The sequence below is a fragment of the Dipodomys ordii genome, unplaced genomic scaffold (assembly GCF_000151885.1).
Source record: "Dipodomys ordii isolate 6190 unplaced genomic scaffold, Dord_2.0 Scaffold1, whole genome shotgun sequence".
NCBI classification, from domain to species: domain Eukaryota; kingdom Metazoa; phylum Chordata; class Mammalia; order Rodentia; family Heteromyidae; genus Dipodomys; species Dipodomys ordii.
Window position 1 is genome coordinate 25,183,929 of NW_012267217.1, and position 14,719 is coordinate 25,198,647.

The following is a 14,719-nucleotide window of genomic DNA, read 5'->3' on the forward strand; positions in this document are numbered from 1 at the left end:
ATATAACTCAAGTAATAGAGCACTAGCCATGAACAAGCAAGTTAAGGGACAGCATAAGGCTCTGAGTTCAAGTACCAGTACCTGCAAATATATAAATATCAGTTCCACATGATACAGCCCTAAGGAAGAAGGAAATTCTGCCTTTTGTGGCAATATGGATTAGTTGAGGAGGTAATGCTAAGCCAGAAAGAATACCTTATGTGTCATTCTCACTTGTGTCGAGAATCCAAAAATGAATAGATCAGAGTGAAGTGACATTTACCATGAGCAGGAGGGTACAAAGGAAAAGAAAAACACAAAATTTAAATGAATCAAATCAGCACATGATACATCTTAAAAATCAACCATTTTCTTTCCCCAGTTATCCTTCAGTAAAACCGAAAAAAGTACCAGCTAGATTAAAGATTGAAACTTAAAACACACACAGAACAAACCAACCAAAAGGCAAAACCCTCCAAACAAGAAACAAACCAGAAACAGAAACACTAGAAGAAAAATATAGGATTGAGCCTCTTCAGGCTCCTCAGTAGAACTGACTTATTCTTTTCTTTCCATTTCCCACCTGCTCCCCACTCAGCCACCCACTGCCATTTCACAGGATGCCATGATGCTGTGGTGGGTCTTTGACCATGTCCCTTAATTCATCAACTTGGCTTTAGAAAAGGAAAACTTTATGTAGTGCCAAGGACATAGCAGATATGATTTTTTTCCCCAAATGGATGAATGATAACCTTGGGCTAGCACCTCCATAATTCTGACCTGTCTGCTTTCCTTGGGTGATAGCCAGCCAGAGCCAGAGGCAAAACTAGCCTTATTGGGTAAGTAGATCAAGCATGAACTTTGCAGTCATACTGGCCTGAATTGACTCCTGGTTATATTGTCATCTTGTGTGATTTAGCTCTCTGCAGTGGGTTTGCTGTCAGGTGATCTGGACCATGCGGGGTCTGTAGTGAGTGTTTAGATGCTGCTAGCTGTTTCTAATGCTTTTGTGACTGTGCTTGATTAAGATAGGGGAGTTGGTAAGGCCCAGGGTTAAAGATGATTGGCCCTCCCACATTTTGCTTAACACCAGTGGCACAGTCTGCAGGGGTAAACGTGGGAGTAACTTTACCAATAGCTCTGGGCTTCATTTACATTGTACTTGGCTCTCTCTAGCTTATTGTAATTCCCTCTCTGATGATTGGCCTCTGTGCTCCTGGCTGTTCCTTAGAATCACTAGTTTCTACCTTGGACCAGTTAAATGATTCTCCAGAAGATTTTATGTGCATCCGAGATGGAGAATTGTTTGCCTTTACTGTTCTGTTCATGGCAGAATAAGCCATAGATTGCATGGGCCCAGAATGATCCAACATTTTCTTGGAGCAAAATATGTTTCTTAAGGAAAGTGATTTCACTAGGCAGAAAGAGCAGGGCTCAGTGCTACTTTGTAGCCTGGACAAGTGGAAGAGAGAGGTATAATTCAGCAAATCGCAAAACCTCTGTCTCCAGATTCTTTCACTTAGCACATAAACACAATAGGATCTTCTGTCTTGTCACCTCAAATGACAATGAAATTCATAGTAGAAAAGCGGTGAAGACTTCCAAGCCCTAGCAATTGTGTGTGTGTATAACTTGTGTCTGTTCTCCTCAGTAACAAAACACATCCTCCCTCTATGCCTGTGTCCAACACAACTTATTTTTGCATCCTAGTTTCCTCATCTGCAAGCTAGACATGTACTATGCATCCTATGTCAATTGCATGATACTTCCTGTGGTTAGCAGGAATGGAAGCAAACTAAAGGCATGATGTCATACCATGTTTACCATTTACCATTTGGTGGTCCTAGGTCTGAACTGAGATCCTCATGCTTGTGAGGCAGGCCATGCCTCCCAGCCCTTTTTGCTTTAGTTATTTTTCCTAAGGAGTCTTGCATTTCCCGCCCTAGAGCTGGCTTCAGATGGCAATCTTTTTACTTATACCTCTTATATGCTGGGATCATAAGCATGTATCACCATACAAGTTGTGTTTGCCATTATTGATTGTTATCGTCATAACAGATCTGTGAATGGCCTGAGTTTTAGCCTGCCATCATGTCTTTTATTTCTGGAAGGAGACCTTGTACTCTTGGCCTCAGTGAACACATTATTTCCATGTGGTGGAAAATGTTAAGATTTCACAACAGGTCTCAGAGACTCTGGTCACAAATCAAGCCTGCTGTGCTATCAGATACAGTGGATTTGGGTGCCACTTCTGCTTCCTTTACTTGGGTTTTCCTGACTGTTAGGTGTGCCACAGAAGATTGTTATGGACAAAAAGTGAGTCTGTGTAATTATCCTAGTAGAAGGGTATCAAAATCCTTTGGGGGCTGTACTGTCACAACAGAAGCCCCAAGAACCCCAGATATACTTAAATGCCTACCCCACACAAGTTCTGCACTTTTCTCCATCCTCATCTTCTGTACTTGATACCTTTCCCTAGATCCCCCAGACCTTATGCTCTCTTTTGTGAGCACCTGTATCCATGTATGAACTACAAGGCCAGTGGTTACAAAACGAGCTTTCCAAGAGACCCAGGATTTGGGGTAGCAAACTTGGGAATGAGAGAATTCACAGTTCTTTCTTGTTTTGGTTCTTACTGTTATGTTTATTCTTTATTTATGTGCAAAAACAATACCAATGCATGTTGTCAGCCACCTCCATAAACAGATTTTCCTTTTCTAAAGCGAATCTGATCAATTCTAGACTGGGGTATATTTTCCACATATACAAGAATAGATGGAACTCAAGTGCTGGTGGCTCACACCTGTAATCCTAGCTACTCAGGAAGCTGAGATCTGAGGATATTGGTTCAAAGCCAGTCTAGGCAGAGAAGTCCATGAAACTCTGATAGTCAACCAGAAAAAATTAGAGCTTTGGTTAAAATGGTAGAGCACCAGCCTTGAGTGAAAATGCACAAGGACAGTGCCCAGACCTTGAATTCAAAGCCCCAGTTATAGGCACAAAACAACCACCACCACAACAAAGAGAATCAATTTGGCATGTCAATTTTCAGCATCACAAAACACATGTCTCCCAAGAAAGCATGAGCTGCTATTTTCAGTGGGACTAGAAGGGATTCCTTCTTACCTACAGATATGGTCCACACCGCGATGATTTTCAGGAACGCCTTCGTTCTGGAGTTGAAGCGGCTGTGGTGGATGGGGTTCTGGATTGCCACGTAGCGGTCCAAGGAGATGGCGCAGAGGTGCATAATGGAGGCGGTGGAGAAGAGCACATCCAGGTAAATCCACACGGCGCAGAGTTTGCTGGGCAGAGGCCACCTGTACCCTGCAAGGCGGAAGCGGGACATCAGAACCCAGCCTAGCCTCTTGGGACATGAGAATTCTCTCTTGGGGAAAGACATTCCCAACTTTTGAATGAGCCAGTGGCAACTGCGCTGACCTGCACTATAAATGCATGGTTGATGAGTGCCAGCTCTGAACATTTCTGGTATGTGGAATTAAACCAGTGAGGTGAACTTGGGTTGATTTTTTTCAACCAGCAATTCTAGCTCTTCTCCCTATTAAAACTTTTTTTTTTAAAACAACAACCGGTAGTTCTGTCTCTTCTTCCTACTAAAACTTCTCCCTAGTAAAACTTTTTTTCTCTTTCCAAAAAAATGACTCATGAGCTAGGTGTGGTTGGTTAGCTCACACCTGTCATCACAGCTACTCAGGAGGCTGAGATCTGAGGATCAGGGCTCCAAGCCAGCGTGGGTAGACAAAACTATGAAAAAAATTTTTTAATCTCAATTAGCCAGCAAAAAAATCAGAAATGAAGATGTGGCTCCAGTAGTAAGTTGCTAGCCTTAAGTGAAAAAGCCTAGCAAGAGTGTGAGGTCCTGAGTTACAGTACTGGTGTGTGTGTGCTAGGCAAGCTTTCTTAACATTTAACTACATTCCCAGTTTCAGATAGTTTCTTCTAACAGGGTAGCTGGACCTACCTGATCTGGAGCCTCTGACCCAGTAAGTCTATAGCAGGGCCTGGGAACGTGCATTTCTAGAAAACTTCTGGTGATGCCTCTGGCCTGGTGACCACACTTTGAGAAGGTTGCTTAGGACAGTGCTGGAGACACAGAAGAATCAGCCACAGAGCTTTGGCTACCATCCTGATGCCCAAACTGCCCAGTTATCTCTTTCTCTCTGGAGAATGGGCAGAGGTGAATCTCAAGGATTCCCAAAGCATCACAGAACAAATTAGGCAGGTAGAAGATATTTTCTGGACAGAAGCAAAGCACTTTGTTTCTGTTTGTGTGTTTTGGAGATGATCAGGCAGATAAAGTTAGTTTTTGCAAACAGACAAAGCAAGTGTTATTAGATCTGTCTAGAAGGTGTTAGAATAAAGCTTCATTCATTCATTCATTGATCATAGAGCTTAAACCCAGGGCTTGGGAGCTGTCCCTGAGCTTTTGTGCTCAAGGTTAGCACTCTACCACTTTGAATCACAAACCCATTTCTGGTTTGGGGGTGTTGAATTTAAAATAAGAGTCTCCCGGGGACTTTTTGGCCAGGGCTGGCTTCCAACTGCGATCCTCAGATCTCAGCATCTTGAATAGTTAGCATTACAGGCATGAACCACCAGCGCCTGGTTTAGAATGGAGCTTTATAAAAATGACTTTTTCTTTTCTTTAAAAGAGTACATTTTATGCCCATATTATTTATGAAAGTTGCAAAGTCTTTCTGGAAAAAGTCATTTTAAAGTGGTTCTTAGGAAGAAAGACATTAGTGAAGGATAAAGAAAACATTCATTTGATATAAAATATTTAGTTATAATACAAATATGAAAAGTGACTTTTTCTTTATGATGGCTCAGACCACAGAGCTAGGTGAACTCTCCACCCATAAATGGGCACACTCTCCACTCAGCTGCCATGGGAGGGTGGGTTTGAACAAGGCAAGAGTGTGGTACAAAGCCTAACCAGAGCCTTCCACTTGCATTAAAGAGCTGGGGCTGAAAAGTTGTCTCCCCCCCCTGCCCCTTCAGCAGCCCTGAGGAGGAATGCAGGTGAAAACTAGTGCTGGCCCTTTAAAGGGAGTTTCCTCTGGAAAGAGGCAGCTTCGGGCCTGGGGCTGGATTTCCATGGTGGGGATAAAGTGGGGGTGGGGGCGCTTCCTTTTACACATTTGGTGACTGGAACTGACTAGGGCTGTTGGGTGTGGAGGTCCCTGAGGATGCTGTTAGACTCTGGGTGGCACCGGTTGCACTCTGATGAATGGACGCCAGGCGGCAGCCTTGAACCCCGCATGGGTGGCCGGGAGACCTGCTGCACTGCCCGCCCCTCCTGCAGACTGGGGTTCCTGCACAGTCACCCCCTCTCACACCTCCCGCCACCCCCACTGGCATGTGTCTCCAAGAACAGGGCTGGGAGGGGGGGTGTCGTAGGAAGGGAGAACCCCTCCCCAGTGCCTGGGAAATGACAGGCGAAATGAATGGGGGCAATTCTGCGGTGACAGTTGAATAGTCCAGCAGGACTGGCATTGCAGGGAGCCCTTAGCAACCCTGAACAAACTGATGTCTGCTGTTCCTGCATTCATCTCCTCAGGGTCAGGCCAGAAAGGCTATAGAGCTTGGCTAGACAATCCCTTCTAAAAGGCAGCTGTATTACCTGACTCCAAGCTCTTGAGTGACTCCTGATTGCCTGTATCAGCCACCTCGATATTCTCTCCTTTACTGTCTCTTTAGAGAGAAATCTGACTGTATTGCTCATCATTTGGAAGGAATATCACTATCACTTTCTGCTCCCCCATGAAGCCTTCCCAGTGTTTGCTGACTTGCCAAGGGATTTGACTGTATCAGACTCAGTGGTGAAGAAAGCAAGATTGATCTCTATCTCTTTCTTTCCCATTCTTTCTTCCCTGCCAGTCTAGAGAAGTCTGTGCATTTGCATTTTTTTAAAAAAGAGTTGAGGGTATCATCCAAAGGCACATTTTTAAACTAGCTTCCCTTGGGGAGGGGAACAATTAAAAGCAGAGTAATTCATTGATTCTAATGGATATTATGAACATTTTAACGTCAAACCCACTTCACTCCTAAATGTTCTTTCTGCGAATGTTCCAAGGTAATTTGGGAAGGTTTGTACCACTCCATTAGAAGTGCTGGATACTAGGTAACAAAGAGAAAACTGTTCTGTCCTGAGGCTGGAATAACGGGGAGGGATCTAAAACAACAGCAACCACAAATATCAAGTGAAATTTGAATGCTGGGTAAGTTATTTCTTGGATGACTAGATTGGGAGACTTAGAATGAGTATATTTTACAATATGAAACTTTTACACGATCTCTTTACACAGAAGGTGTTTTGCGAAGCACAAAATGGTCTAAGGATCTACAAATAATTGCTTGTCTGGATTTTTTTTTCAAGTTTTAAGAGTTAAAGCCAAAGCAACATGACATGGCAGGGAAGACCTTGCCTGTAAACGAAATTGAATGCCCACTGTTCCCCTCCCCCACCCCAGTCCCTTCTTATCAGCTAGTGGCATGCACATGCTTAGGGACTATTATAGGCACAGCTGGGAGGCAAATGCCACTCACCATACAGGATGGTTAGCATGGACACGGGCATGACAAGGAAACCCAGCAGCATATCAGCAATGGCAAGTGACATCAGGAAATAGTTGGTGGCATTCTGCAGCTTTTTCTCTAGGGACACTGCCATGATGACGAGTATGTTTCCAGCAATGGTCAGAATAATCACTACTGTTGTCAGTAAAGCAGACCAATTTTTTTCTTGGAGGTGAAAGATGGAGAAACACGACGGTGGGAGGTACCCTTCGCAAGAAAGGTTGGTTCGATTTTCACACTCTGTTGTCCAGTTAAATGTATCTGAAGTGTTGGCTTCTCCAGAATTAAAACCATGATTGTAGAGCCTTGGATCATCATGTAATTGTTTGAAGGAGTTCAGAGTTGAGCTCAGAGAAGTATTTTCTTCACAGAGAATATCCATGGCTAAGCCAGAACTAGTAGCGGATGTAAGTGTCGAGAGATGAATTAGTTAGAGCCTTAGCTCACCATTCATCTTTCTGTCCTTGGCTCTCTGACATAGTGAAGCTGGTATTCATGTGGTGTCCCTTTGCTCCCAGATAACAGCAATACTTAAAGAGCTATCTTTAGGGCTTTCGAGTTCCTTTTTTCACAATTTCAGTAAGAGTCCACTGTTGGGGAGGGAGGTATTTTTTTTTCACCCAAAGTAAAGGCAAAAAAAAAAAAGAAAAAGCAGAATCAACTTTTAATATAGAGACTGCAGACTTTTGAGCATTCCGGGAGACAAATGTGCTCCTGGCTAAAAAAGAAAAGTTTTGTAAGTACTCGGAATCTCGTTCTCTCTCTGGTTGGATGGGCTGATCATCTCAGCTTAGCCACAGCATCTCTAACATAGCATGCAATTGGACACAGCAGGCATGTGTGCTGTCAACAATCAGAAAGTCAATTAAAAACACATCCAGTGTTAAGTTCATAATAATTGAATGTACTTGGGGCTACGGTTCTCAGTTCAGTCTCTGGCTGAATTGCTGCCGCTGCTAGGAATTTCGGCTTCTATTCTGCTGCTTCATTAATGAAAGGAAAAAGAAAAAAAAAAGTCCTGAGGATTAGCCGACAAGTCCCTTCCCCCACCAAATTCTCACAGAAATGATTACATCTTGGTCACGTTTGATTGCCAACGAGAGAGACAATGACACAGGAATCAAATACAGCAGGCAGAGAACTTACATCTGTCGGGGTCCACCCAGAAGACACACTGGATCTTATTCTGTGACTTGCTCCATCTTGTGTGATAATTAAGCCAGTGCAGAATCTTCTCTCCTGGAGCTTGTAGCATACTAGGAGAGTAATTTGATTTCGGTTCTGCTGACTTCCCAAACTGCATGCAAGAGTCGAGCCAGTTGCAGGGCTGGGAGCTCTGTGCTGGCTCGGGCTTCCTCTGTCTCGGCTCTGCTCAGGTCCTCCCTCCCGGTGCGGCTGTCCTCAGCTCGGCAGGCACACATTGAGAAATCACTCACGAGCCCCTGTCAAAGTCACACAAAAGAGACAGCCGCACGGGAAAGTAGGAAGAGCCGTGTGCGCCCAGGGGCTCCGGGCTTTCCGCGGGAATGGCACAGCTCGCCTTCACTTACTTCATCAGACCTTCCTGTGTTTCTGTGTCATAAACTCAGAGGTAGCAACAGCTAAGGGAGGGCGGGCCAAACAGGCTTTTTTTTTTTTTTTTCCTTTTGGCCATATGTTAACATTGGGAAGTTTTCCTTTGCTTTGAAAAGGGAAACTGAAGCAAAGGCCTTTTCCATACATTCCTGACAAGGCAGGGAGGCTGCCTAGCCATGAGGATGAGGATGGTGGAGGGAGAAGGGGAAGGGTGAAGCCAGGACCTAAAGAAATAACGCTGGAAAATGCTTTATCCTGGGAGTGGTAGGTACACAGCTGCTTCTGGCCGCTTCCATCCAAAGCCAGCCGTGGGTGATGTGTCCAAGTGGAATTCCTGCCACAGGTGACACATGCTCAGAGTGGCCAGGGAATCTATGGCAGTAAGTGATAAGCTAAGTACTCTTTTGTTCAGTGAAATATATTTATCCATATACACCATTGTTGCATGGTGAGTGTGTGTATATATCATATATATGGCATGTATATATATTTAACTCTAGATGAGTGTGACACTTATGAGTATATATATAGTAAGTGTGTCCATATAGTGTCCATATATGCATATATGGTATATATATATATATATATGGATATATGGTATATATGTCTATATGACTACACCATTGTTATACTTAGAAATTTATATGACGTGTGTATAAATGGTATGTATATATACACACATGTGCATATATGGTATATAATGATATATATGTATATATGTAGTGTATATACATGGCATGTATATACATTGGGTATATGGTATATATTATATATACATATACAAATATGTAGACATGTACATCCATACACATACACCATTTAAATATAGTAGTTCAATTTCCTTCAGCATCCAGATGTCATTCAGAAGTTTCCATGTGGTGGAGAATGAGTTGGGGTTTTCAGAGCTAATCCATGACAATATGCCTTGCAGACAAGAAGCCCTTTCCCAAGCAAGTTTCTAAAGACAGCCGGTATATGTGTATCTCCTTGCTTTTGCAGATGAGAAAATGGATTTATTCTTGAATGTTAGGGTTCCCTGGGTTTTTCTGTATACTCTCTTTTTCTTTACACATTCTCTAGGGAATTCAGTCCTTTAGCATGTTTATGGCCAAATATCTACTTTCCCAGTAATGATCTCTCTAAGTTCTAGACTTAAATATCTTGCTGTAGCCAAGGCGACTTTCAACTCAGCCTTTTCTATGGCTCTCTGTTCCCCGCTGGGTTCTGGGAGCTGATCTCCACCGATCGTCCTGCTTCTCCTGTGGTGTGTGACCCTTCCTTCCTTCTCTCTGCCAGGACTTGTGCTTGGTTTCCAGTGCTCTCCTCTGCATTTATCTTTCTCAGACCTCCTCTGCTCTACCCACAGCTCGGTGTTTGCTGTTGACACTTAGCTTTGGCCACCTCTGGGGCTCTGCATTCACCTCCCCCTCGCTTCCCACTCATTCACAAGTCCCCCATCCCTCTGCCTCTTTGCATCAAATACACAGATTGAGACCAGACAGAAAGCTTGGGAGTTACAGCTCCTTAGTTTTTGAATTCCCAGCCCTCTCAGTTATAAGCATCAGGACCCCAGACAATTTGGCAGCTCCCTTCAAAGCTCAGCATTCTCCCTTGTAAAATGGGGTAAGACTCATACTTCCCTCATTAGAATGTAGTAAAACAAGAGTGAGATCATAGGAGTAAAAGCTGGAGTCTACATCTGTCTTCTGGGATGCTCAGATCCTGTTAGCTGTTTTATTCTTAGGAATATACTTTGGGGTAACGAAATTAGCATCTCCTCCTTGCTCGCATTCCTCCAGTCTCTTCCCTTGTGGGGTGTAAGGCTCCTTTCTTAGTCTGTTCATCCCCCGAACTGTCAATATTTTTCTGCGACTCTATCATGAACAGCCCACCTGCACCCTAAACATTACGTGCCTGTGACCATTGGCATGTATCTCTACCTGCACTCCCCCAAGTCTGGAATGCTTTGTGTGTGCATCGAGAAAATTTCTAGCCGGTTTCCCAGGCTCAATTCTGATGTTGGCTCCTCTGAGAATCCTAGGTTGGCTATGTGTACATCTGGCTTTGATGAAGCAACTTATTCTCTGTGTTTGGATGTCTGATATGCAAATAGGGATTATTAATAATATACCTGCCAAGCAGATCATTTTGAAAGCTAAAGAAATTCGGACATATCTCCAAACACACACAATAAATATTAGGTGCTATTGTTGTTAAGCTTTTTTTTCTTTTAAGACAGGATCTTGTTATGCAGCCTATGCTGGCTTTGAACTCACTGTGTAGCTCAGGCTAGACTCTAACTTGGCTTTTTCCTGACTCACCTTCTGAAGATCTGGGATTAGAGGAGTGAGACACCATACCTGACTATGCTTACTCTTACTACGATGGTTGTTACCCTCTTTGTTCAGTGAATACACAGACTTTAACATCTTTTGTAGTCTCTCATTTCCAGTCATGTAGCATGTAAGCTCCAGGAATGTGAGAACTAATTCTGTTTGTCCATGATTGCATCTAAGTTGGTTTATAATGATTTGTTTGTTCACATGTCTGTCTTCTATATTGCTCAGTGAATTCTATTCATCTTTATATCTTTATTTTTATTTATTTATTTATTTTGGTCGTGGGGCTTGAACTCTGGGCCTGGGCACTGTCCCTCAGCTCTTCAGCTCAAGGCGAGCGCTCTACCACTTGAGCTACAGTGCCACTTCCGGTTCACTTCCGGTTTTCTGGTGGTTTATTGGAGATAGGAGTCTCACGGTCTCTCCTGCCCGGGCTGGCTTTGACCCGCGATCCTCAGATCTCAGCCTCCTGAGTAGCTAGGATTACAGGCGTGAGCCACCAATGCCCGGCTCTTTATTTTTATTTTTGTGTTGATACTGAGACTTAAACTCAGGAGCTGGGCTCTGTCCTTTAGCTTTTTGGCTCCAGCCTGTTGCTGTACCATTGAATACACAGTTCTACTTGTGCCTTTTTGCTGTTTCTTTTCTTTTCTTTTTTGTCCATTGTGGGGCTTGAACTATGGGCTTGGGCGCTGTCCCTGTGCTCTTCAGCTTAAGACAAGCGCTCTACCACTTGAGCCACAGTGCCACGTCTGGTTTTCTAGTGGTTTATTGAAGATAAGAATCTCGCAAACTTTCCTGTCCCACCTGGCTTTGGATGGCGATCCTCAGATCTCAGCCTCTTGAGTAGCTAGGATTACAGGCGTGAGCCACCCGAGCCCAGCTCATTTTGCTGTTTAATTGGAGATGAGACTCACAGACCTTTCTTTCTGGGCTGGCTGAGGACTACAGCCCGCCAAGTCTCAGCCTTCTAACTAGCTAGGATTACAGGCACGAACCATTGGCATCTGGCTCATCTCTATACCTTTTATTCCAATGCAGTCTATGTATTTTCATTGAATTTGTAGCATATATTATAAAAGAGAACCAGAGTTGGGCACTGGTGGCTCATGCCTGTAATCCTAGCCACTCAGGAGGCTGAGAACTGCAGTTTGAAATTTGAAGCCAGCCCAGGTAGGAAACACTTCCGATTATTGACCAGAAAACCAGAAATGGAGCTGTGGCTCAAAGTGGAAGAATGCTGCTAGCCTTGAGTAAAAAGAACCTTAGCCTTTTTAATTGTTTAATTTTTTATTTTTGGTGGTTAATTGGAGATGAGTCTCAAAGACTTTCCTGCCTGTGCTGGCTTTAAACTGTAATCCTCAGATCTCAGCCTCCTGAGTAGCTAGAATGACAGAGGCATGAGCCACTGACAGCCGCTAAGGCTATGGATTCTTAAGCAGAGCTTGTCTTTGAATACCACACAAGTCAGCCTGGGTAGGAATGGCTTCTTAGAGCTGAGACATTCCTTTAGGGTTTGGACTGGATTTTGTTGGCTGCTGTATGGATGCTCATGTGCTGTACAGCGCCCTCTGCAGGTCTTTCCTTGCTAGAGAAAGAGGTAACCAAAGACTTTTTCAGTTGACTTTCCCTCAGAGAACCCTTGACTCACAGCTAGGCTATGCTCCTCCCCTGGGACATCCCCTGGGACATCCCCCAAGCAATGGCTGGCCTTTTCAGAGATAGAACAGTCTAGCTCTCAAAGCTGCAAAGCTAGATGGGCCTCAGTGGCCTCCCTGGTCCTAGAGGATCTACAGAGAGGCCCCTTGTTTGTGACTGAATCATGGCAACCCCCTTCCCCCCCCAAGCCCTGCTTCTGTTGTTCCCCTACAGGTGTTGATCTGTGAGCTCTCCCCAGTCAATCCTCCCACACACAAGTCTGTCTGGTTTGGCTTCCTGGGGAACTCAGTCTCTAAGGCTTATTTTCTTTAGCTTGTGTTTAACGTCTTAAATACCACCTCTGGAGGTCTTACAGAGAATAGAAAGTAAGTGTTGCATATAGACATAGCCATATATATTTGTGTGTATGTGTGCGTATAAATACATGTATGTTCATGATGGTATCCTTGGTATAAACTTAGATTTGTTCAACTGACAAATGTTACGTAATTATTGCCAGAGGAGTTTAAGGTTAACAATTCCAAGTATGAAATTTCAATTTGGGGCAGCATCCCTCTACTTCTTAATTGGACAGTGCATTTTTCCAACTCGTTTATTCTGGACAGTTCTCCAGAAGGTGATTGGTTTCACATTAGCTGTTGATTCTTTTAGAAAATGGTTACAGTAGTGTTTGTAGCCCTTGCATAAAATTTTCTTCCATGCCAAAGTTATTAGGATTCTGCAACATTAGTGCATTATAGATGTTAATATATGTAAGGGGAAAAATTTCCATGAGTAAATAAATCTGGAGCATATTGCATCTTCTAGCCTTCTCTGAGAAATACACAGTGCACATTAGCATATTAAAAGCTGTGAGAAATCCAATGGTAAAGACATTTATTTATATTTATCTCTCTTATTCCCTCTCTTCCAGAGCACTCACTATAGGTCAATTTCATTTTGTTGGTTTAAATCGAGTTATATTTTACATTCATTAAGACATAAAGATCTTAAGTATGCAGTTCCGAGTTTTGGCAAATATACACACCCATGTAACCATCACCCACCTCATCATTTCCATCACTTGGAAAGTGCCATTAAACCCTTTAATTAAATGAAAGCATGAATTATTCCTTATCTTATGACTGGTTTCTTCACCTTGTTTTTGGGAAATTTCATCCCTGCTCCTATGTGTCAAAATTTTTGCCTATGTGCATATTACATATTAATATCTGATCATATTAAATAATATTTATCAAAATGTACTCTGGGAAATGGAACCAAGAGGTTCTTCTTTTTTGTTGTGGCTTTTGTTTTCTTTCCTTTTTTTTTTTTTTGCCAGTCATGGGGCCTGAACTCTGGGCCTGGGCGCTGTCCCTCAGCTCTTCAGCTCAAGACTAGCGCTCTACCACTTGAGGCACAGTGCCACTTCTGGCTTTTTCTGCTTATGTGGTGCTGAGGAATCAAACCCAGGGCCTCAAGCATGCAAGGCAAGTGCTCTACCACTGAGCCACCTTCCCAGCCCGTTTTCTTTCCTTTTTGTCTTGTTTGTTTGTCTTTGGCAGAGTAAAAGGGGGAGACAGAAATGGAAGTAGGAAGAGCAAACAAATGTAGCAGTGCTACTCACTAGATACTATTTCAAAAATGAACTATACGACTTGTGGGTGGGGATGGGAGGAAAAAACTGGGAGAGAGTGAGTGAGTGACATTGTCCAAAAAGAAATGCACTTATTACCTGATTTATGTAACAGTAACCCTTCTGTGTATTACCTTTATAATAACAATAAAAAAGAATGTATCTGAGATATCAGCCAAGCTCACAACTATAACCCTAGCTACTCAGGAAGCTGAGATCTGAGAATCATGGTTTGAAGCCAGCGTGAGCAGATGAATCTGAGAGACTTTTTACCTCCAATTAACTGGCAAAAAGCCGACAGTGGAACTGTGGCTCAAGTGGTAGCCTATCACCTTTGAAAAAGCTAAGAGACAGTGCAAAGACCCTGGGTTCAAGGCCCAGTACTGCTGCACACAGAAAAAGAATATATCTGAGATATCTACTATCTAAATCTTACCATTGGTTTGAAAGAAAAAACACCAACATTTCCAAGAGGATTTCCTGAAAGATATTTAACCGATTGCTTCCTTCTATACTTCAATTCTTGGTGGATTTAGAATAAGCCAGACCACCTGATCACTGACAGCTGGAATGTAGAGTGCCTTGAATTGCCACTACTTTATAGCATAAAAAGCAACTGTTTAAAATTAACTCATTTTGTTATTTGTCTTTTAAATTTTTCCAGAGTAGATGTTTAACAATATTTATTAGATAATTGAGTGCTAAGGTAGGCAATTTGCCTTCATTTATTTCATCCAAGAAAGAGTGAGTTTAGTTGGTTATACTCTTATTTAATATAACACTTGCATTCTTAGGCAGAGTAATAATGTAAGAGAAAGAAATAAAAAGGATAGGATCACAAGGAATCAATAGCCATGTGCATATGATCATATAAAATGCTGTGTGTTGAAATGAACTCCAGGTAATGGGAACAAGGTTTTCTTTTTTTCTTCTGTTTTTACTCTTTTGTCAC

The 14,719-nt window shown here is 42.9% G+C and overlaps 1 protein-coding gene across 2 annotated transcripts in view; it reads right to left on the minus strand.

Moving 5' to 3' along the window:
• Positions 1–7,882, minus strand: part of Htr2a (5-hydroxytryptamine (serotonin) receptor 2A, G protein-coupled) — a 95,267-nt gene extending 87,385 nt beyond the window's left edge. The window contains exons 1-2 of one of the 2 annotated variants that reach the window (XM_013036627.1): positions 6,550–7,041; positions 3,106–3,306 (exon numbers count right to left, since the gene is read on the minus strand). In XM_013036627.1, the coding sequence (XP_012892081.1) occupies positions 3,106–3,306; positions 6,550–6,961 (613 nt within the window). In that variant the 5' untranslated portion in view covers positions 6,962–7,041. Of the gene's footprint in view, positions 1–3,105; positions 3,307–6,549; positions 7,042–7,725 lie in introns of those variants that run through there. The other variant, XM_013036654.1, reaches the window with a different exon arrangement.
• Positions 7,883–14,719: the final 6,837 nt, after the last annotated feature.